The sequence below is a fragment of the Branchiostoma floridae genome, chromosome 4 (assembly GCF_000003815.2).
Source record: "Branchiostoma floridae strain S238N-H82 chromosome 4, Bfl_VNyyK, whole genome shotgun sequence".
Taxonomy (NCBI): domain Eukaryota; kingdom Metazoa; phylum Chordata; class Leptocardii; order Amphioxiformes; family Branchiostomatidae; genus Branchiostoma; species Branchiostoma floridae.
The window spans coordinates 22,019,963-22,041,261 of NC_049982.1; the positions used below are offsets into that span (position 1 = coordinate 22,019,963).

The 21,299-nt window shown below is 41.9% G+C and overlaps 2 protein-coding genes across 3 annotated transcripts; both read right to left on the minus strand.

Annotated features, from left to right (window-relative positions):
- Positions 1-2,649: 2,649 nt before the first annotated feature.
- LOC118414012 (multidrug resistance-associated protein 4-like) lies at positions 2,650-20,142 on the minus strand. 2 transcript variants are annotated; one of them, XM_035817726.1, is made up of 27 exons: positions 18,674-20,142; positions 17,748-17,858; positions 17,089-17,209; positions 16,611-16,748; positions 16,375-16,464; positions 15,878-16,041; positions 15,648-15,773; positions 14,465-14,714; positions 13,550-13,684; positions 13,369-13,458; positions 12,051-12,242; positions 11,580-11,674; positions 11,233-11,319; positions 10,889-10,985; positions 10,442-10,654; positions 9,861-9,992; positions 9,704-9,741; positions 8,952-9,238; positions 8,340-8,419; positions 7,731-7,881; positions 7,270-7,500; positions 6,965-7,065; positions 6,444-6,635; positions 5,877-6,122; positions 5,198-5,370; positions 4,272-4,377; positions 2,650-3,649 (listed from the first exon to the last, which is right to left on the minus strand). In XM_035817726.1, exons 1-27 carry the CDS (start codon positions 18,745-18,747, stop codon positions 3,470-3,472), a joined length of 3,900 nt encoding a protein of 1,299 aa, XP_035673619.1. In that variant the 5' UTR covers positions 18,748-20,142; the 3' UTR covers positions 2,650-3,469. The 2 variants fall into 2 exon arrangements, with proteins under 2 accessions (XP_035673619.1, XP_035673618.1); XM_035817725.1 differs by having other exon boundaries at positions 2,651-3,649; positions 16,611-16,829.
- On the minus strand, positions 20,141-20,807 carry LOC118413635 (small integral membrane protein 8-like). The gene is made up of 2 exons (XM_035817160.1): positions 20,670-20,807; positions 20,141-20,302 (listed from the first exon to the last, which is right to left on the minus strand). The coding sequence occupies exons 1-2, from the start codon at positions 20,805-20,807 to the stop codon at positions 20,141-20,143; spliced, it is 300 nt and encodes a 99-aa protein (XP_035673053.1).
- Between the last annotated feature and the right edge of the window lie 492 nt (positions 20,808-21,299).

Here is a 21,299-nt window from a genome sequence, read left to right on the forward strand (position 1 = left end):
CGAAAGATGACTTAAGCACTAACAGCTAAGGTTAGGGTTAGGGTTAGGGTAGTGCTTAGAGGCAACATGGCTAAGAGTGTATTCTAGTCGGTCAAACTTGGTATCATTGAAAAGGTATCTTGGTACAGAGTTGTAATTTGCAAACCGTTTTCAAATCGGTTGCTTACTTCCCGAGATATGACTCAAGCACTTACCGCAAGGGTTAGGGTTACGGTTAGGGTTACGGTTAGGGTTAGGGTAGTGCTTAGAGGCAACATGGCTAAGAGTGTATTCTAGTCGGTCAAACTTGGTATCATTGAAAAGGTATCTTGGTACAGAGTTGTAATCTGCAAACCGTTTTCAAATCGGGTGCTTACTTCCCGAGATATGACTTAAGCACTAACCGCTCGGGTTAGGGTTAGGGTTACGGTTAGGGTTAGGGGTAGTGCTTAGAGGCAACATGGCTAAGAGTGTATTCTAGTCGGTCAAACTGAGCGTCATTGAAACGGTATCTTGGTACAGAGTTGTAATCTGCAAACCGTTTTGAAATCGGGTGCTAGCTTCCCGAGATATGACTCAAGCACTTACCGCTAGGGTTAGGGTTACGGTTAGGGTTACGGTTAGGGTTAGGGTAGTGCTTAGAGGCAACATGGCTAAGAGTGTATTCTAGTCGGTCAAACTTGGTATCATTGAAAAGGTATCTTGGTACAGAGTTGTAATCTGCAAATCGTTTTGAAATCGGGTGCTTACTTCCCGAGATATGACTCAAGCACTAACCGTTAGGGTTAGGGTTAGGGTTACGGTAGTGCTTGGAGGCAACATGGCTAAGAGTGTATTCTAGTCGGTCAAACTTGGTATCATTGAGAAAATATCTTGGTACAGAGTTGTAATCTGCAAACCGTTTTGAAATCGGGTGCTTACTTCCCGAAAGATGACTTAAGCACTAACCGCTAAGGTTAGGGTTTGGGTTAGTGTAGTGCTTAGAGGCAACATGGCTAAGAGTGTATTCTAGTCGGTCAAACTTGGTATCATTGAAAAGGTATCTTGGTACAGAGTTGTCATCTGCAAACCGTTTTGAAATCGGGTGCTTATTTCCCGAGATATGACTTAAGCACTAATCGCTAGGGTTAGGGTTAGGGTTACGGTTAGGGTTAGGGTAGTGCTTAGAGGCAACATGGCTAAGAGTGTATTCTAGTCGGTCAAACTTGGTATCATTGTAAAGGTATATTGGTACAGAGTTTTAATCTGCAAATCGTTTTGAAATCGGGTGCTTACTTCCCGAGATATGACTTAAGCACTAACCGCTAGGGTTAGGGTTACGGTTAGGGTTAGGGTAGTGCTTAGAGGCAACATGGCTAAGAGTGTATTCTAGTCGGTCAAACTTGGTATCATTGAAAAGGTATCTTGGTACAGAGTTGTAATCTGCAAACCGTTTTGAAATCGGGTGCTTACTTCCCGAGATATGACTTAAGCACTAACCGCTAGCGTTAGGGTTAGGGTTACGGTTTTTGTTAGGGTAGTGCTTAGAGGCAACTTGGCTAAGAGTGTATTCTAGTCGGTCAAACTTGGTATCATTGAAAAGGTATCTTGGTACAGAGTTGTAATCTGCAAACCGTTTGGAAATCGGGTGCTCACTTCCCGAGATATGACTTAAGCACTAACCGCTAAGGTTAGGGTTAGGGTTAGGGTTAGGGTTAGGGTTAGGGTTAGGGTTAGGGTTAGGGTAGTGCTTACAGGCAGCATGGGTAATGTTTCCATCGAATGAGTTGGAATTTGGCACAAATGTAAAGGCATGTATCTCCCTTAGATTGATATATCTCAATTTTTTTGATGTTTTTATGAGTGACTGAGTTGAGTACAAGATGACTACACCCCTGGTAGCCCGTCGGAAGAAATGTGAGGCTCTTATAGCCTGTAATTGATAATGTCCCTGACTCATTTGTCGCCATTGTAAGAGATTGAGCCTGCCCATGTATGAAGTTGCAATCCTCGTTAAACCACATGTCTATTTTCATCTTTGAATTCCAATCAGTTTGTCTTTTTTAGTTCCTGGGGTGAAGTAAGGTAATGAGAAATGTCATCAGGGTCGTGCATCAGGGGCGGACTGATTAAAGTTTCCGTAGCCGACTTTCTAATTAGGTGAGAGGAATCAAAATTGACAAACTTCTTGATCTTTAAACAGTGATTGTGTCAGGTTTAATATCTTTTAGTTAATGAAAAAGCAGTCTACACAAGCCTTTAATCAACAAATCACATATCTGGCTAGTATTCAAACTTCCTGCACCATAGCAACTCGCTCAATTCTAAGAGCTGTGAAAGAGAAACCACTGGGAGTTCCAAAATGAAAATTGGCATGTCATTTACAGAGACACACACTAATAAGCAGACGAAATGTCAGTTTCCTACAGTAGTTATAAGTGGGTCAGATCTAGAGGAACTGATCATCTGACAACATGCAAGGGGTGTGATCATCTTGAAATCAACTCAGTTGCTCATTAAAATCTGAATAACTATTTGAAATATATCAATATCAAGAGGACATATGCCTTTACCTTTGCCAAATTTCAACTCATTTGATGAAAAATTGAGCCTGTTTTAAAACCAATGGCATTACTTTCTGAAGCACCCTCGTATGTGACAACTCGGAAAATGTTACATCCGATAGGCTGTTAAAAATCTTTAAGATAGAAGGTAATTTATGAAGCAATGAGGATGAGTGAATTTATGAATGCGAACAACTTCCAGGGAAATGTTACGTAGCATTAATGACTATAAGTTATGGTTTAATTCCTGCAGTGTTCAAATTGATATACTTATCAGTCGATTCTTGTACTTCGTTAGTCTTATGAAACATGTTATAATACCTTCTGTCGAAATCCATTGGAACACTTAATTCCCCAATTTAGTCTGGAGTAGAATATGAAAAGCACAAACTTAGATAATCAAACTTAGATAATTCAATTTCAAAATTCTACAAGATTATCCATTGTAAACTTTTACTCAATAGATGAAAAACAGTAAACGCTACCGGGAATATTTACAGCCCCACATGCGTAATATATGACAAAGAGGAAAACTACATACATTCACATGTTCATCGAGTGTAAATGGCTGCAAGAATAGTGGGATAGAACTAAAAAACAAATCTTTGGTTTAGATATGGACATATGCAATTTGTTCTACTTGGTGAATATCTAAATGTTTACCTCACTCTAGCAAAGTACCCATATTCCTGTCATAAAGATAACCCTATTTCACTCAAAAGACACAAAATACTACGTTTATTCAACATACTATGTGTGAATCACGGTATAAGTATCTAATTCTTTTAAAGAAACTGTTAATTATTAATAAAATGATTTTGTATCATGTATGTACCATGCACCTATAATTGATGAATATGAACTGATCCATGTGTTGGGAGATTACCGCGATGGCAAATATTATATATGAAAAAAAAAGAACAATTCAGAAATGTACACAGAACTATTCATAAACCCGTGACCTCCGCATTTGGATGCCGGCTGTAGAAGCACCTCTGTGCTTCGGCTCTAAGCTGGCCAGCCTCGGCCTCTCCTAGGTCTCTCAACAGGCGACTCAGGTGGCCCTGTCTGTTCTTCAGCAGCCAAAATGGCTCATCAAACTCCTGAATGAGACCATCTGAAATAACCTTGAGAAATACGTTGTTTGTAAGTAAAAAAAAAGCCCAGTAATATGATATGTTGCCATAGCCAGTGGTTGCTTGACTAAAGAAACACGACTATGCCTATATATGGAGAATCTTTACTCGCTTATGTGCAACATTTATTTTTCGCGACGTACTGAAATAAATAGCTCAGGTAATCAATTTGCGAATGACTCCGTAAAGGACAGTTCTCTATCTCTTGATATATAATACAAAGCATTTGATAAAGTCTTTACGGGGATATGATCAAATTTTCTGTGTTACGTTTATAGTATACATGTAGTTGACCATACGCCACTACAGGTGGACAATCCCAAGCTGCAATTCTTACATAACTATGTGGACGAAGATTGTCACCTACAAGTGTTGGAAAGCCTGGCATTAAGCTAATTATAAGAACGCACTGAAGTTTGAGTGTCTATAGACGTATTTTCCAAGCAGAGGATCGGCTCCGGCTGTGTTTGACGTGTTTTATGTGTTTCTGTCAGGCGGTCCATTTTGTGCCGGTTTTTTTTTTTTCATATCCACTGATTTCATATCTACAAACAGCCGGAGCCAACCTCTGCTTGGAGAGTAGAATAAGGATTGTGCGAGAAAACGAACTCACCATGATTTTGTAGGAGTCTATGATAGTGTGGAGTCTGTGTGCGATGGTCATTACCGTGCAAGATCTAAACTTCACTCTGATGGTCTCCTGGATCAATTGATCGGTCCTGTGGTAATTAAAGTGAAGACGTTTGATTCGCCACAACGTTTTGCCAGGCCCCATGTCCAGTCATTCTCCTATGCAGAGATGAACCGGCCGAGTAGTAGATATTCCTCTAGATCTGTACTCACTAACCTAGCGGAGTTATGAGACGCGGGTTTGAATCTGCGTAGGAGAATATATTTCCAGCACATATCTGATAAAGACATGTACTATAGTCGAGTTCAGCTTTCAGGAAGCATACCAATGTGTTAGCTACTGATGACGATCTAAACGCAATGATGCAGCAAATTTTGGCCCAATAGAACAACCAGTAGACATAGCGAAGGCTGGCCATGGCAGCTGATTATCAATATCGCCGGACTTGGCGGAAGCCCCCACCCCAAACCCTCTGCATACTAAGAACTTTGTCATTTCTATGATATCATACTTCTCAAACAAGCAGTTCCAGGGTCAGGAACTGGCCTGTGTACCATACAATTACTATTTGGGCTCCTTTTACTCGCTACCCTGAAACAAAAGGCAGCAAGCAGAAGAAGCCTCAGTAGTAATAGGATGGTACGCGCAGGCTAGTTTTAAAACCTCGTTCAGGCTCCAAAACCAGCTGACTTTTGTGATTAAACCGACTACTGTAACATTATACTCACGTCTGATGCAGCAAAAAATCACCAACAAGATAAAAGTTCAAAGATCTCATAACATGAAATATTTAAGATACGGCCATTCATCTTGTCCTTGATGGTTTGTCGCAAACTCAATGAAGATAACTGAAGATGATTTTAGGTAATTGAAACTGGCATGGACATGGAACGCCCGGACGTTGTTACCTGGGGTCAACGTTCGCTGTAGCCTCGTCAATGATGAGGATCTTATTTCTCCTAAGCATCGCCCTGGCCAGACACATCAGCTGCCGCTGTCCCACACTGAGGTTACTCCCGGACTCTAACAGCTCTGTCTCCAGCTTCCCAGGTAGGTCTGCGACCACCTGGTTTAACTGCACCTGGAGTGACAGACGGTTATCACGCCAGGTGCTTTGTTCTACCTCGGTATTCATTGCTAAACAGGATATTTTGACATGTAATCTATATTTCTTGTATGCTTGACCATCTAAGACCTGGGGTGTTATAAAGTCACACCATCCTATTACCAATCACGATAAAAAGCTTCTTTATAAGACCTGCCAAACGTTGGAAAGTCCGATCGTTTCGCCGTCTGACCGACAGTTTTAGATAGCAGCCACTATCGTTCGCCAGTGACGAAATATGGTGGATGCTATCAAAAACGTCTGACCGTTTCCAAAATCATATCCAGTTCATTGAGTAACTGCTTTTGGGGGCATATTATTACCTGGATGTCACGGGCTTGTTATGTTGATACCGATACAAGTACGGGAAAATGTGTTTCAAAGTATGGCAATTGTAAATACAGGGCGACAGATATGTATTTTCTTTAACAGACAAAAAAGATTTTGATAAAAAATGATCTGAGAGTGAAGATTGCCTTTACCTCCTCAAGAACGCGCCACAGTTGTTGGTCTGAGAACTGCTCGAACGGGTCGAGATTTTTCCTGAGGGTACCGGAGAACAGGACGGGGTCCTGTGGGATGACGGAAAGGTTGGTCCGCAGAGTGTGCAGTCCGAGCCCGGCGATGTCCATGCCGTCGATCGTGATGTTACCTCGCGGCTCCGCCATTCGGAACAACATCTGCACAAGCGAGCTCTTACCTGCACCCGTCCTACCCACGATGCCGATCTAGACAACAAGAGAACATGAAGATAGGGCGTCATCGTACTTCTTTGGGGTGCTATGAGAAGTTCTGAACACACAGTTGTGATTTTGACAACATCATTTGGTAGAAAGTTTCTGAAGAGGCCTGGCCATATAACATTGTGTGGCATTGCTTAACATAGTGGCAACATTTTTCGTCGACTTCGAGTGTTACCACAGAATCCCAAATGGAAAGGAGTAAATGGGGGCGGATTTGACATCCGCAAGTACTAGTACCTCGGGCTAGCAATGTGTTGGCATTAAAATGGCATAGGGTCTTGTCGGTGACGTATGGTGAAACTTGACCTTTTCTCCGCCATGGATGGTGGCATGGAGTCCCGTCAGCACGTCCGGTCCGCCAGGTGTGTATGCGAAGGACGCTCCCTCCAGGCGGATGCTGCCATGCTGGGGCCAGCCCGGCGGCGGGGTAACGGCTGTTTGTAGCGGGGCCTCGGGCTCCATCCGGGCGTAGGTCAGGACTCTTTCAGCCGACGTCATCTGAGTGTACAGTAAACGTAGTGAAGGGTGTTGTACAGTGTTAGGCATAGGAAGACTAAAACTGTAGAAGTGAAGAGACCAAAGACCAACATTTTTGTAATGTTAGTATCATAGAACGATTGAACACATATACCGGTGAGCAGGTTTTGGAATGCACGTTTTCTTACTGTTGAAATGTTAGAAAGATGAGATAATCAGAAATCGGCACCTTCTCGGCATTTTGTTGGATTAAACGTTTTGAAAGTAGGAAACAAGATTCATTAAATGGACTTTTTGTGCAGCAAGATTCTCTCAATATGACAGAATTTTGTGTTTTATGACATGCTTACCAATGTCTCCACCTCTGCCGCCAGCCGTACCGCATACTGGAACCCGTTGGTCAGGTATATTGCATAGGACAAGGACAGACCAACAAGGCCTCCGTCGAGACCTGAAAAAAGACTTATGATTTTAGAATTTTTGTGATGACAATTATGATGATGGCCCAACTATTATGTTATGCATGGTAAGAACCGAAACCCTTCCTATCATTTCTAAAAGTGGGCAATATATTGATAACGGATTTCTTTCTCATCAACTCATGTTGCTGACGTCCTGACTGTATGACAGGTAGGAATACTGGATATGTGCTTACTCTCAGCAGCAAACACGCTGATGAAGGCCACCACCACCACGAACAGCGCGACCAGCACGTCCAGCCGCAGCGCCAGCCACCTGTTGATGGCGAGAAACAGGAACACGGCTTCCGACTGCAGGTCCAGGTGCGCGCTGAACGCCTCCTGGCAGATGTGCTGCGCATTGCAGGCCCGGACGGTCCACAGACCCTGCAGAGTGGCCGACAAGTGGGAGAACACTGGGCTGCGGGCTGAGTGTACAAATACAGTAAAAAGTTAGACAACAGCCACCTTGTATGAGGTATATTGTGGAGGTCAATTTGTATTGATTATGATTAACACTTCTGTCAGTGATAAGAGGACCAAAGGGGAATGGAGGTAATAAACTAACAAACCTACGAGCCAACACAATATTGGGGGTAAGAGGTTTATATTGTATCCCGATAAGACCCTTGCAGGGTGTAATTAAAAAAAAACTCACTGGTGCCTTCTAAACGCTTGATGTCACGTGACGTCGCCAGGTAATACCTGATGACGACGAGACACGTGACCATGATGGGGATGCTCGGGATGAAAACCCAGGGGTTCACGATCCCCGCCAATAGAAACACGCCAACAGTCATCATCAAGAACTGGAAATCGTAACGAGTAGTTAAAATCAGCTCTCATTATGCCAACGGATACGCCAATATCACCATGTTAGGGAAGATGCTGAAGTTTCATAGATCTATTATTACAGCGTCAGTAATCAGGTATCCAGGTTTTCGAGACATTCTCAGGAAGGTCTTGATAACACCATTGTTTCAATGTGGTAGGTCTGGTGGAACGAGTGGAACTTTGAAGGTTGGAGTTTGATCACTGACAGACAAATCACGACGACGAAGAATACAGAATTCAGTTCAACACTCAGAAGTGAAGAGATCAAAAGATTTTCATACTTTCAAGACACTGTCCATTTTTAATCTAATCAAGATACTGTCCAATTTTGAAGTCAGTAGAGTTTTGAAAGCTTGATATTGTATCTTGCCGGTGGATGAACGGTATTGCTATTGATATTCTTTGAGGAGAAGGCATGATTTTTTTTACATACCTGAATTACTTCGGCAACATTTAAGGGCAAGAGGTGGTCCAACAATCCAACATCTTTGGAAAATCTGTTTAAGATGCGCCCTGGAAGGAGCAGGTGGTTCTATTAAGTAACAAGATACGGACTTTTTTTTACCTGTACCATATGTTATAAACATTGGTGGAAGTACAACCCCAAATTCTGGTTGATTATAAGGTCTGTAATCCAATAAAAGACGAATGACAAAATCACCCTCACGATACGCATGTTGGAACAATTCAAAGCTGATGTACATGTCAGTAAAAGGAAAGCAACATTGAAAGAAAAAATGGAAATATCAAATAGAAAAAAATAAAACTTTCTTAGATTTTGTGTGTTGGTAGGACTTTGACCAAAACTTATAAAAACTGGCAGGTTTTGAACCAATGGTTACTGGATGCCATATCGCAATGGACATTAATATTTTTACCGAGGCAAAACGGCTACCATGTTGAAAGAAAAAGCATCCATTAAAAACGTAGACCAACATGCACTGGGCATAACCTCAAATGCCCCATCACAGTTTGTGCTTCCAAGATCTAACTAGGAACGTGTTGGGAGAGTAGATAAAACATGACTCGAACACCATACACTTACCGACGGGGTTCGTGTCAAAGAACAAGATCGGGACCCTGATGATGGCGGCAAACATCTGATTATGGAGGCTCCGTGAAGACGAGAGACACATGTAGAACAAGAAAACCGCTCGTAAGATGCTCAGAACCAAGACAGTCGCCGTTAAAGCAGCACTCACAGTGACGTAGTACGTTATGTCCAAAACTGCAGCACTGACGTTAGCTCGCGTTATCGTTCCATTCACTGTTAGATTGATACTTGAGGATGACGTAGACACATTTCGACCCTCCTTCAAGTACTGATTTGCCCTGGATATTGCAAAAATTAAAAAGGACCAACTGTACGTTATATTACATCACGTATGTCTGCCATATCAAGTAAAATTCGTTTCCAATCCTAATCCATGTACGATGTGACACTGACAAAAATAAAGATAGAGGAAACTTCAAAATAACTTTCAAAGCTTAAAGTTGGTATGAAACCAAAATACACATTTTCTGATTACACTCAACAACAATTGTGGTATTATGCAATTTATATATGTCCATGTTTGCTCGAAATACAATAAAATCATTCTTTAGGCTCGGGATTTTGATGCAAGGTACTATATTTATTACTGATGATGGCATTCTAGTGAATATGGCGATCACTTTGCAATCTAGCACTATTGTTGAAGTAACTTTTTACACGTAGGGATTGTAATGCGATGCTCTTGATAATCATATTTGGTTCTTGCCTTTTATTACATAGCCTTTAATGATGCACACACTTACCAGTAAGTAAACCACCAATCTGTCAGCATATACAAACTCTGAAAGAGTAAAACACAATTTAGCTCATGTATGTCACAACACAATTCCCAATACATATCCCTTTTGGAAGATTGATAAATGCAGATTCCAAATTGACGATTGTAAACCTGTAGATCACCTGATAAGCAATGTTGAGGAGTATTGCCAGCAGGACCCCCCACACTCCTGTCCCTGACGTCACGAAGTCTTTGTAGACACTCCAACCCACGTGACCCTTCTCTCTATCCTCCTCTACCTCGTGATCTTCGTCCTGGCAAAGAGATGAGGACATAAACATCGGCTCTCATATTGCTGGGAACTTATTTCTGCCAAACAAAGTGAATCTGAATATGAAATCTCCGAGGTGTCAAGTCATATTTGCAGATATCGGTGTACAAGACACCCTTGAGAAGATCTCGACTTAGAGTCCCCGGTGGAACAAGTATTAGAGCTGACGTTAACTCTCCGGGAGAAACAAATGCCGGAAAATGAATTATTCAAACTGTTTGATTCATATGTTTTCAGAAAAACATAGATAAAGGTTAAGGAAAATCATTTCTAACCATTTTTTGCATATTAACTTTGCCAACATCTTTAACCACAAACATGGCGGACATTTGATGACGTCATAGTCACGTGGCAGCAAACACCCTTTTTTTGCAGTGCATTTGATTTCCTCACTGTTTTGATCAATACATTTCATAAAATCATCCAAATTACCTCACGTTCCCGGGTAGGTCCTGACCCAGTCACGGCAACGGAAGATGTTCTTCTTCTTCGACGTAAAGACCGTTTCAATGACTCTCTTCTCTTCTCCACAAAATCGTCTTTTCCACAAGAACTTTCTTCATCCTCCTTTCTTTTGAGCAGCTCGGCAAAGTCCAGTCCAGACTGAAGCAGCTCTGAATATGTGCCGATGGCAGCCTGCTGTCCCTATGGAAGTGCGCATTAGAGTGAACCTCCCATTGTACAAGTTTGATAGTAGTTGACCTCTATCCAATCATAATGGCCATTTTGATAACATGCCTTCTAAAAAATCATCTGTATCTCTGAAGTATGTATAGCTTGGGGATAATTGATTTTGCATTTGATATGAAGATCTTTTTCAGTTTATCGTTTTCTTAAATGCCCTTTATTTAGGATGTCCTGCGGAGAGTTTCTACTCACTTTTTTTAGCACGAGTATCTGATCTGCCTGCTGTAGATACTGCAGCTGGTGCGTCACCAGGACGCATATTCTGGACTTCAGGGCCCCAAGAATGCACCTGAAAAACCGCAGAGCAATACTCTGATTTCGTTATTGACATGCAAAGAGTCTGAGTCTTCTTCCAGAAGCATGTCGGAAAGAAGTCTAGAATTCTGCCAGAGTCTTCAGTTTTGCAAGCGACTGGCTAGCAGTTGGTCTTACATCCTTAGCTTAACTTTACGCTTTTGCGCCTAAATTATAGCATACACGAATAAGATGAGCAAAAAAACGATATAATTAGAAATAAACTCAAGATCAAGGCTTACCTATCAAAGATGTGTCTTCCCACCTTTGCGTCCACAGCACTTAGTGGGTCATCAAGGAGATATATGTCTGCGTCTCGGTAAAGGGCTCTGAAGAAAAGATAGGCACCGTCAGTTAGGGAAGTCCAAAGACCCACTCTAATACTGTTTAGCGCAGAACAGTGAGTGGGGTTGGAAACACTACATACTCACAGAGAGAGAGAGAGAGAAAAAGAGAGAGAGAGAGAGAGAGAGAGAGAGAAAGAGAGAGAGAGAAAGAGAGAGAGAGAGAGAGAGAGATGCACACACGAACATACAAGGACACACAGAGTCGTACATGGATATAAGAGATGAAAACCGTCCTAACGTACCTTGCCAGACCAATCCTGGCCTTCTGCCCACCGCTCAAGGTGATCCCTCGGTCCCCTACTAACGTCCGGTCTCCGTGTGGAAACGACTCAATGTCCTAGTTAAACAACAGGAAGACAGACAGAAAATTACATAAGATAATAGTCTATTTGCTAACGCTAGTACCCTTAAGCAGACGAACAATTACACAGGGATACATTGTTGGGGGTAAGGAAATGTGCATTGTGAAAGTGCTATCGGAAATTTTGTGGGAGCTAAGAAGTTATAGGATGATCCATGCTACCAGAAAAATACTAATTCACGAAACGTTTACGTACCATAGCATTGTGCTCTTGTAGAATTGGCAACACAGGTAGAAATAAACCTTTCCGGGTTCGGATGTTAATAAAAGCATACGATCATTTTAGTTAAAGGAGAGTCTCGAATAAGTCTTTCGTGTAGTTTTTCCTTGCGACGCACTAACCCATAATTACCTTACTAAGTGCGGTAACATTCAGCACGTCCTTGTATCTGTCTGCATCCCAGGTTGCTCCGAAGAGAATGTTCTGTCTGACGGTGCCGGAGAAGACCCAGGGCTGCTGGGACGTGTACGCAACCCGCCCGCGGACTGATATACGCCCGGACACCGGCGGGAGCTCCCCGAGTATGGCACTCAGCAAGGAAGACTTTAGAAAGGAAAGGAAATATGTTCCTTAGTGGTCATTATCGGTCGCAAAGGTACTGGATGCAGCAGGAAACGTCTGAATCTTTAGAGAATTTTCCAGTGCCGTAAATGTCTGACCTTAATCGATATTATAGACAAGCACGTTCAGTAAATGAATTAGAGAAGAAAGAGTGCCATAATTTGCATAAACGGCATTTCTCTGTGTCAATCACCTGAGGTACCGACATACGAAATACATCAAATTCGATCCACCAGCCATAAGTCCATAAGTTTTCAGCAATGACCCACTGCAGTTACAAAACATTGTTGCAATGAAAAAGCATCCGAATGGCGACGGAGTTATGGTTTGTATATTGTTGGTATGTTTTAGTATTCGCCTTTCCTCTGGCTCTGTTTACAGCCTGCCAAGTGCTAACAAGGTCCTAACTAGGTACTTGATGGATGAGCTATCAACCTCCGCCCTGCTATCTAGCAACTCTGACCTCTTGTTATCCTGTCTGGGAACTGTCTAATTCCAGACGTCTTGGAATGCCTGTCCCGATTCTTGGGACTCTAAATACAATAGAACTCTGTCCACCTCCCTGTCTCTGCGGTTTCTCCACCAAACACGTCATTTCTTTTCAACATTGTGGGTCGCATCCTGTTCCTGAACACCATTTCTCAGTTTTACACGACGGTTGTTCAAAAATTGCTGCGAGTACTTACACCACCGGTACCGTGCACACGTAATGAGTGTGAGCCTGCAACAGAAAAGTCTACCCATGGAGGTAATGGTTCAGTCCAGCAGATGCAACTACGCACGCGCGGAATGTAAATTCCAGACATGCCTGTACAATTCTGGGAATTCTTGACAAACGGACGCACACTAAACTGTTAGGCTCGCCCCCATGAGGCGTCGCCAAAAGAGCCAGGTCCGAATATATATAAACTGTACATGTTCTGCCAGCTAGCAATACAATAGAAGAACCCACCCCACGGCATGCACCGGAAACATAACCTTCTTAGCGAAGGTAACATGTGCTCATCTTCAAATGATTTATTCTCATTTATTCTCTTCACCGTGGTGCAGTTAGATACATCAGTGATATGTCGTTCTTTGGGAAGATACTGACAAGGAAAAAACTCACCTTTCCTGAACCCACGGGCCCAATGACCGCTAGAAGCTGACCGGCCTGCACACTGAAGTTTACGTTCTTCAGGTTAACTTTTTCTGTCTCCTGTATAATTACAAAACAAAACGAAAAAATGAAATATTTAAGTGAACATGTACATTGATGAATTGACAAGTGCAATAGATCATAAGAGTACCTGATCCCAGCTAGCTGAAATGCCTTCTGCCGTTATACTGCATATTGTTTGCTTTGAAGATTGACAGGAATCAGATGCCGTGTTGTCACAATCCCGGACAAGGGCAGGCTGTATTTCATCCAGCATCAAAAACTCCTGAAAATGTACCACGGCAGACAGTCAGTCTAATAACCTGAACACAGCAAACGTCAATGAACCGGGACGATGGGGGACACAAGCTTAGCCACGATTGGTATTGTCTTCTCTCCGCAGAAGCGCCACCTACAACGGCTACATATAACAGCGAAAAACAACACTCCAGTCAGAAGATCTGAGTCAGATGAGACTACTAGTTGTGAAAAGGAAAAGTCTAATATACATAAATACTTCGGTTGCTAGTACATGTTATCGGAAATATTATCCATTTCCCTTTGCAATACTACCCTGTTAGTTATGATTGAGGAGGGCTATGTGAGGGCACTTTTGCTTTGTGATGCACTCGCAAAGTCTGATAGGTAGAGCTCTAGTTTTCTACCTTTGAATATAGTACCATGATAAGCATATAATGATTGTAAATACAATGTAGTAATTTGTAAATGCAAATGTCAATTTCCCTAAAATACGTAATATCATACGAATGAAGTAATATGCAATTCCGATCCCTTTTTTTAATCTAAGCGTAAACATAGCAGTTTAGTTAACAATTTAGTATTTTTTATTTCGTCCGTTATTATATGGAGCGTCAAATTTGGGAAATTCTAGTTTAGAGTAGGAGTGATGTTAGAATAGTCCATATTTGGGTATTCCATTTCTGCAAAATTATATGGAAGAGTCTTTTTTCTTGGGAAGCAAGGGGGATGGAATGAAATATGCTGTATTCGCTCGCAATTGTTGTCTTACACTTTTTAAGTTACAGGTTTATTGGTTTTCTCTTACCTGTATTCTCTTGATGGACACTTGGCTCTCGAACCAATGCTGAACCGCAAGCGGAAATATCTTGGCAACCGTAAACTGAAGCTGGTTATACAAGCCAATGGCAACAAAGAGCTTGGAGGCGGTGATAGGGTTTCCCAGAAGTGCGTACGTAGCGAACGTGAGGAAGACAACCACACGAACCGCGGCATAGGATAACCCATTGTTGAGCCCCTGGCACACGGCGCCTTTCATGATTGTGCTCACTTCACGTCTGCGAGCAGAAACGTAGGTGTGATCAAGGAGGTTAAATATGGCAGAATATCTATGTCCCTAAGACGAGGGAAACAATTTTCGGTGTGTCTACGTTTGTTAGTGTTTCCACAGTTATATATTTTTCATATGTTAGTTAAGCCATTCTACACAGAGTCGAACTTAGCTTGGAGTCTATATTTGGTCCGCTTCATATGGTCTCATTGATGTATTACTCCGCTAGTGGGGATCTAAAAGAGATCCGAGCCAAAAACTGAACGGCTATATAGACGCATGTTTTTAGCGGTGAGAAATTCCCTTTTAGCCAGCGGAACTGATATCAAAAGTTAGATTGGTGAAATTTTGTTTCTAACTGAAGAAATAAGCAGGTAAAGTTTGGCAGCCGCGCGCTAGATCGGAGGTACACAGTCGTGGGTTCTGAGTGGTGCGGTTGTACAATAGCAGCGAAAACGTGCCTTTTGTGGGGATTGACTAATCGTAGTTTGTAATTGCTATAAAAAAAGTTTCTATGTATAGTTTACATTGGCAATTTTTTCCCACGATATAGGGTAAATGTGCTCGACAAAGAATGAAAAATCTGCTGAAATTTCACGTAGCTTCATTATGAACGCGCCCATTTAAACCACGAATTATAACATAGAAGTCTATGGGAAGAAGAAACTCATCAATGAGACCATATAGTCGCTACCCAGCCAACAAGATTGGGAGCCGTTACGTGGTTTCATGTACTTGTTGTAAGCGTCATGTGATGTGGACGGCTGGTACCGATTGGATGACTCCACCGCGTGGTAGTCCAATCACTATGTAGTATGTTTCACGTGTTGAACACGCGTACCCATAATGTGTAAAAAAATCAACAATATCTGGGCACCTGGTCTTTTCTGTGACAGCTACAAACATATCATTAACCTTTACGTAGAAGGTAAATTCGTACCTCCTAAGTTTCGTGATCACGGCACCGAACGGTTTTTCCCACGCGTACATCCTGATGACCCTCATGGCGGCCAAAACTTCACTCATCAACCGCACACGGTCGTCTGTCCGGCTGGCGGTCTGCGACCTTTTGGAAGAAACAAGCCAGTTCACAGTTTGAAATGGGAATGTGCTTCAATTTTAAACCTCTAAGAGTTGCCAGGCCCCTATATATATGATGTTCTTGCGTACCTGTATTTCCCGAACAGTTTCCCCATGGCAGATTGCACAGGCAGCAGCAACAGGACGTAACACATGCCTGGCAGACAGGACGGGCCCAGCTCTCTCCACAGAACCGCTGTCACTACTATTACATTCATCGGGGCCAGCCAGAAGTAATGGGCAAGATAGTACTTCTGCAAAAGAAATAGAAATATCTTTCATTCAAGACAAATAGGACGTTGTAAGGCGACGCCATAAAAATATCATTTCAAGGAAACTTATAAGGAAAAACAAAATGGCATTTTCATGTGTGGCTAAACAGCTGTTTTCGTAATCTTCAGGCAGGCTTGATTTCTTCGTCTTTATTACTAACTCTAATGGAACTCACAATCTCGGTTGTTGCCCTGTATGATCCGTTATGATTTTTGTACAGTTGATATAAAGTATACTATTCCTTGATACGTGATACTTCCTGGTAGTATATGAGCTTGTATGGGTTTCATGGCTTCAAGTTTTATAGTACTTACGTGATCAAACTTGTCTATGTCGTTTGAAAGAAGGTTTATGATTTGCCCAGTCGTTGTCTTCTGCAGAGCCGAATTACTCAGTCGCAATGTCTAAAATAATAACACCAGAAGCAAGCAATAGTAAAAAAATAGAATATACGATTAAATTAAATGTATTGCTTGTGAGAAACTATAGCTGATGGAACAGTAGACATTAAAAATGCCCGAAGTTATGGCGAACTTTAGAACAGACCCACCTTGCGGTAGATGAGATAACTGCAAGCCACCTTGATCCTGAGTTGTCCCCACCTCCACGACGGCCACTGCCACTGGTGGTGACACACGGACTTGTACAACGTGCAGAAACTGACGGCAAACGCGTACAGGTACGCCTCCTGGCGGGACACGGTGGTGTCCGCAGAGAGGGACGAGATTAGCAGACCCAAGAAAACTGGCTGAGCAAGTTGTAAAACTTCCTAGAACAGCAAATTACAATGATATAATTTCAAAATTCACGCATCTATTCATTGATCGTAGCAAATGAGTCCCTACAGTTTAGATAAACTGATTTTGGAGAAAACTCACACAATAGATAAGTAGAATTGATAATTATGCATAAAAATAAACATACATGAACGACACGACTTCTATTAACTTACCACTATAGTATTGTACATCGTATGGAAACATCAAATCTACAATCACGCCTGTACAACAGTGATATTTCATATTTACCTCGACAAAGAAACAAAGGCCGATCAGTGCATACTTAAACCCAAAGCATTGCAGCAGGGCTCTCTGGAAACTGGGCGGTTTCCAAGTTGTGGTGGCCAGGTCCAGTTCTTTCTGCCATGCCCTGGGGATAGATTTTAAAAGTCTCACTGATGTGATCGTTCACACAGTGTGGCCTTCTAAAATATTCGTTCCAGCGTTGTAACATTTTTGGTCCGACAGTGAGAATCGGGCCGCGGGGCGTTGCCTAAAACTACGAAAACCTATATATACTGTCATACAAAGTGCATCAACCAAGCGGCTGTATCGGGCACTGTGCATACGCATGCAGCATACACCGATCAGGGAGCTCTGCAAGGGAGTCAAACGGGCTATACTCCTTTGCCAGCTTTGATACTATCTCTAAGGCACCGTAGGGTCTGCTTGGAGACTACATACAACAGCCTCCGAAATTTCTGTCTACTAGCTGCACTTCAACACGCGGGTAGAGTTCCATGACGTTGCTATCAGTTAGGTAGCCATCGTATGTGCACTTTGTACGTATAGGCTTTCGTAGGTTGTAGGCCACGCCCGTGCGGACCGATTCTCATGGGCAGACCGAAAATATTAGAACATTCTGTTCTGGTTTCTGGCCGTGTCTTGCCTCTCACGTGCTTACTTACCTCTCTAAGTCTCCTCCAAGTTTTTGTGAAGACTCCTCCTCTATAACATTGTACAAGTCCGACTCCTCCAGCCTCTTCCTGTAGCCTTTTGCAAAAAGAGGATCCAACCACCTAAAGCGTAAAATGAGAGGAATTGATAAAGTCACAAATGAATGAATGAAGTCATGAATGAATGAAAGAATGTTGAGCATACGAAAATCTTATCAACAGTGTTAGCTACTAGGGTTTGAAAGATATTGTGGTGTAAAATCTCCCTTCTTGAATTTAAACTGATTTAATTACTTCATCTGTGAATTCTTTTGTCCAGGTGCGGTGCCCTCCCCTAGGACCGGCTTTGTTTCGAGAAAATGAAAAAAATCGATCAAAAACCGCAAGATCGTCTCAAACTGCTCATCTGAAGAACAAGAGATGGTATTACTACTTGCGGACAGCTATGAAAGCATTATCTAGCGAAATTATCATATAATTCGTAAATATTTGTACGTACAGACAATGAAACATGTTTTAAACCCGAGGACATTATATCAATGTCCTTCTTTGAACTGTAGATCAGAGTAGGTACTTTATCCATTTCCATCTGCAACTTATGAGACGACAATCATTGGGAATGAAACGCTCGACCTTCCAGTTCCTAGAAGCTATGCCCGCCTCCTTGGTGTCACGCCAAAACACACGCCAAAACACACCGCCTACAGGTGACCATCTCAGGTGACCTAACCTTTTGTATACCCAAGGACATACGCATACAGCGTAACATCCATGGATATCCCGTCAAGTCGGACAACAACAGTCTTGGCTACGATACAGGTCCACAACATTGCTTAATTGCCCAAACTCAAACTGCCTTTAAGTAACGCCCCTTAGTATATAAAGTTAACGTTATACATGTATGATAATTTAGAGAACGTCAAAAATGTCAGACTTACGAAAAGGACGCCCTTGACATGAAGTTCGCCGAGAGCATCGGGTTGGGCTTACGTGGCCTTGTCTTCCTTTCCATTTCTTCTCCTCCTTTACAAATCCCCAAGGCGAGTCTTAAACTCTTATTAACACACTGGTCGGTGGTTTGGACATTTCTCCAAATGATCCTATATAATTAGAAGGCTCCCCAGAGATATGTTGCGTAACTTTTAGACATTTCAGCACAGATGGCTGTAGACTACCTTCCCAGTTTACCTTCAGCTGACCTCTGAACTGTAACATGAAACCTCCCGTATTACGTAATACGTTAATCTGTTTTGATCACGTGAAATACAAATGTAGGAGAAGGTTCAGTTACTTTCGCCAAGGTTATGTTTTCGGTATCTTTTGAGATGGACTATACTACCGATGAATGTATGTACATATGTACGTATGTATGTGTTTATTTATGCTTGATTTAATTAGTGTTTAAGTCATTTTAGAAGGTCTTTAAAATGGAGTGGTCTAAGTTATGGCAATCAGCTTATTAACTTGGGTATCTTTACGTGAATCTTAACATTGAGTTTGGACATGATTCAGATGTGGCTGGGGTGCAATACTAAAGGGCGAACCAATTCTCACAGTACCTTATTAATTATTAGTATTCAAATTTTGTTCTACCCATAAAAACTGGTCCCCCCTCACAGTCTTCCCAATGGAGGGAAGTTATGACAATGACTTCGGTCTAATCAAGGCAGACATGCATATTTACGTGTGTCTAGACACTGTGATTAAGAAGATGACATTGAACATCAGTCAGTTCTCTGGTACTTCAAGACATGCAACATATGTAAATTATGGCAGTGGAACACAAACAGATAACAAACATGCAAATAACCTTAAATGATACAGAAATGCCACTTGGAAAAATTTACAACATCTTTGCAAATATTTTATGGTGGTATAAGATCAATAAACTCTTAGTTTTTCCCTAAAATCTAAGATGACTTATTAAAGTATTGAAGAAAAAAACTTCCATTCTATTATTCATCTTTCTGGTTAGAACAAATGTATCAAGTCATGCAGTACCAGTGTGTAACACACAAAGGCATCACAAAGGACAGCTTCAAGTCAATCTTGGAATGAGACACACATGTATATAACAATGTGCTGTTGACACATGCTGCCTCCAGTTTAATCGGACAGACTTTGGTTGCATTGTACGTCTGCCACAGTTTACACAGCATTGTTGAGATATACCGCTCATGCCTGTAACCTGCATTGAGTACCCGTATGAGTTGAAGTGCTGAAGCCGTATCTTACTCATATATCATGATTTTCCAAACAAAGAAATCTCCTTGCTATCAGAGACTAGTAAGTTACTAACAATACAGAAATTCTGCACCATCGTCCAACTGTACATGTATCTTTACATAGACTTATACAGGTATAGATGGAAAACTGCTGGGATCCGGAAGTCTGATTCCTTCAGTTCAGTCCCACTTAGACCGTCTCCTCTGTACAGTTTCTGTGCCGTCTGAACTGACATTCACATAAAGCTGGTCCCTCTGGTTCTCCTTGCTGGCGTTCATGTAAGCAAGGTAGGCAATGCATCCAGTAATTGTCACAAGCCCAAAGGCCATCACCATTTTGTTCTGAAAGAAAAGACATCATGATCCTTAGAATGTATGAGTATAGAATCAATGTAACTTACATACATTCAATGAGAGTAGATCTGCCTTCCTAAGTTGGGTCATTACAAACCAGCTGAAAAGACAAACCCTTTTTGCAACCATTACAGCTTAACAGTATCTTTTTAGTATATCCACAATATCCAGCTGACTTCTAGGCAGATTTCCAAAGGGCCACAGAAAAGACTCCTGAAATCATTGTCCTGAAATCATTGCTTTTCCAATGACTTGGTTTGCCATCTGGGAACTATGTGCTCCTCTTACATGGCAGCTTCAGGTCTATAATCTATTCTATAAGTTTTACGTGAAAACACTGCTGGCTGTTACTTACCGGGCGCATGAAGAGTTCAGGGTTGACGACTCGGAACAAGGTGGTTGTCTGGACATGCCTGAGTCCAGGGGATCTGGGACCAGCTGACGATGGCGGCTTTGCCTCTGGCTTCGGGTCACCGCTCTTTTCTGTGGCCATTTTGGATCCTGTTGATCAAGGGCAGTTCAGCATTGATGCATTTGGACAAACTTAGAATTTTTCATTAACAAGAAACTCCTGTCCTGGTTATGGTAAATAACATAATACATTAAAATAGTTGCTGTTGCAGGAATAGACATAGAGGGCAGGCCTAAGGTGTGGCCTATCTAAAACTTTTAAGAACACCAAGATTAAAAGTTAGAGTGTGAAATCATTACATCACGAAATTTGATTACTCAGTATGCCCCCCCCCCCCCTTTTGAGTGCAAGAACATGACATTACATTACTACAACAACGTCGTCGTCATAATAAACAAATTGACACTTTCAAGTTATTCTAGAAGTAAATTAGACATATTAGACCAATAAATGAGGTTTCTAGGGTAAAGATAACACAGTAACATTACGTCTAAGAACTCTGTCGTCCCTCTCCGTATGTGGTAAACTTCATTTCCTTGCTTTCTGCGTCGTCTGCTAAGGTCAAAGTTCGTA

Excerpts from the sequence above, each read along its gene's own strand:
- LOC118414012 (XM_035817725.1), bottom strand. The coding sequence starts at position 18,747 with ATGGAAAGGAAGACAAGGCCACGTAAGCCCAACCCGATGCTCTCGGCG. Across the intron at positions 16,830-17,088 it reads GCCTTTGTTTCTTTGTCGAG|GAAGTTTTACAACTTGCTCA; the intron begins GTAAATATGAAA and ends TTGCTGTTCTAG. Across the intron at positions 15,774-15,877 it reads AAACTGTTCGGGAAATACAG|GTCGCAGACCGCCAGCCGGA; the intron begins GTACGCAAGAAC and ends TTCTTCCAAAAG.
- LOC118413635 (XM_035817160.1), bottom strand. The coding sequence starts at position 20,807 with ATGGCCACAGAAAAGAGCGGTGACCCGAAGCCAGAGGCAAAGCCGCCA. Across the intron at positions 20,303-20,669 it reads CTGAACTCTTCATGCGCCCG|AACAAAATGGTGATGGCCTT; the intron begins GTAAGTAACAGC and ends CTTTTCTTTCAG.